Genomic DNA, 2,500 nt, shown 5'->3' with positions numbered 1-2,500 from the left:
TTCCTCAACACCAGGAGCTATCACACCAAAGACTGACTATCTCTCCAGTGCACACAGAACAACCACACCGAAAATTAAGAAAATAAGAACCCCATCAGCATCTGTTGAAGATCCATCCCCTGGGCTCACAGACAATCTCCTGAACTTGCCTCGGAGAGCAAAGATAAGCTCTACACAAGATAGCAGTGAGTCACAGGAAGGCCCTAGAAAGTGTGCGGCTGATTTCTTTTGAGTATGCTGAACACATATGGGGTATTTAGACTTTGTCTATTGAATACTAATAATATAACTGTCAAATTGGGATGCTCAAACTTTGGTATAAGTGCAAGACAGTTTGTAAAACGGAAAGGAGGGGGATTGGAAAGGTTTCATATTAAGGATATGACTTCAGTCCCAGCTCTGTTGTGCCTTCATCCTCTTCCATTGACTGTTCGCTCATTATGTACATTAATTATCCTAGCAGTACTTACCTTCCATAGATCTTATCTTAAAGAGCTAAACAGTATTCCTTGAGTTGGCTTGTCTCTATCTACTGTTGCAAAATTTCCATACTGGAAGTGGTACTATACATCATCTGTGTCATATTACTATGTATATATACACATCTCTCTTTAGTGTTTATGAAATCATTCGATCATTTCCATTATCTTAAATTTCATTTTGTTGCAATGTTTCCTTTGAATTAGCACCACAGGTGGGAATAATTCTAAATCATCACATTATCATACTCTAAAGTATGAAAATCTCTATATATGTATTTAGTGAATAATATTGGTCAAAAAGTCTTGATGTAATACAAAAGATCTAAAGATTATGTTACTTAGGAACTTTCTCTCTTTTGTATATTTTTCTCTTTATAATGTCATGTTTCCTAAAGAGAGAAGAGATGGCAGAAACACATTTGATTGCCTGAAGTGCTTTAGTGAAGGGATGTATGTGAAAAGGATGGTGAAATTCTTCAGTAGTATAAATATATCAATACTATTTTATCATAACTTATCAGGTACCTAAATAGAGATGGTTAGTGAATATGTAACTGTATTTGTAAGCAAATTCAAAATAATTAAAATAAATATGTGTTATGTCCTGTGTTGTGAGGGGCAAAGATATAATACATGTGACTGTATACAGTGTTTAGAGGTAATTGTGCATTGAAATAAGAAAATTATTTAGGTTTATAATGGTTAATATTGCCCTCAAAGTGATAATACATATTTCTTAATACAGAAGTTTTTTTTCTTTGACCATAAACCTTAGGTTGCAACAGATTCAACAAAAGACATGTGTATTGACTTCTGAATATTAACTCCCACAAACATTATTGGATATATCAGAGCTGAAACGAAATTGAAATGCACATCCACAAGCAATGTGCTTGTTCTAGTCTTTTACTTCAGGGTTTCTAGAAATGATGACTTTATTTATTTGCAGTTATATCCTGAACAGACAACGGGACATTAAACCAACTGGCTACATTTACGTGTACTGTCCACTGTGTTTTTTGTGATTTTTGTTGCACACAGATGGCTCCACAAGTCATTTAGTAGCCCAAGATAACTGATTTCCTCAATTCCAGGATTTTTAGGGATTTTTTTTTATTCTAATGCTATTAATAGCAATACTACTACTACTATTGTTATTATTATTAATGATATTACAATTATTATTATGTTACAAAAATATGAATTGCAATAAAGAATAAAAAGAATATGAAAATCAAGGAAATGGACTACTAATTTACTTCTTGATGACTAAGTAGTTGTAGAACCATCTGTGTGACATAACAAATGAACTAAAATCACAGTGTCATGCCATCCCTGCACCATAGGTTAATGTACAAGTACAAGTCTGCTGCCACAGACTTCTGCAACTCCCTTTTATCAGTTGAGAAGTTGGTGGCAAATGAGGAACTGAGATTCTTCACAAAGCCCCGGGCAATGATGAACAGTTATGGCAACTAGTGGCACCATGTGAATATGCGCATTTGAAATAATCACCAACTCGAGTGGCAGCAACTGGTAGTGATATTTGTCACTACCAGTTGTCATTTGTCAGTGATCAAAACATTGCTTTATTGAAATGTACAGCGGTTCATTGCCGCACTACTTGCCCAAGGCTGTTGCCAATACTTTCCATAGCACATTTGGGTGAAGCTGCTTAAGCTGTCTAGCGTGAGAAGGATGACAAACAATCTGCAACACAGATGAATCCGGTCTTGCAAATGGTAATGGCATTGAGGCTATATTTCTCAAGTGCTGTGTGAGCTGCTGAGTCCGCAGTTGCAGTAAAGAAACACTTGTGCTGTTCACTGTAGGTCACAATTCCACATCTTTAGTATAGTTACTATAGCGACACGTAACTGCTTTTCACGTTTTTCAATTGACCAGTGCGATGTGCCATGACAGAATTGATTTTACAGAGGAACAAGGTGAAAGCATTGGCATCTTTGTTTATATTTTTATATTTTTATATTGATTTTTGATGCGCAGGGTGAAACAAG

General features: G+C 35.5%; 1 protein-coding gene across 1 annotated transcript in view; it reads left to right on the top strand.

Annotated features, from left to right (window-relative positions):
* LOC125047797 (splicing factor ESS-2 homolog) overlaps positions 1–1,229 on the top strand; it is an 8,826-nt gene extending 7,597 nt beyond the window's left edge. The window contains exon 7 of the mRNA XM_047646245.1: positions 1–1,229. This exon is cut by the window's left edge and continues 255 nt beyond it. Within this exon, the coding sequence (XP_047502201.1) occupies positions 1–232 (232 nt within the window). The 3' untranslated portion in view covers positions 233–1,229.
* The last annotated feature ends 1,271 nt before the right edge of the window (positions 1,230–2,500 follow it).

This window comes from Penaeus chinensis, chromosome 42, assembly GCF_019202785.1.
Source record: "Penaeus chinensis breed Huanghai No. 1 chromosome 42, ASM1920278v2, whole genome shotgun sequence".
Lineage (NCBI taxonomy): Eukaryota > Metazoa > Arthropoda > Malacostraca > Decapoda > Penaeidae > Penaeus > Penaeus chinensis.
The sequence above is the reverse complement of the archived record's forward strand: the minus strand, read 5'-3'. Positions and strand labels throughout refer to the sequence as shown.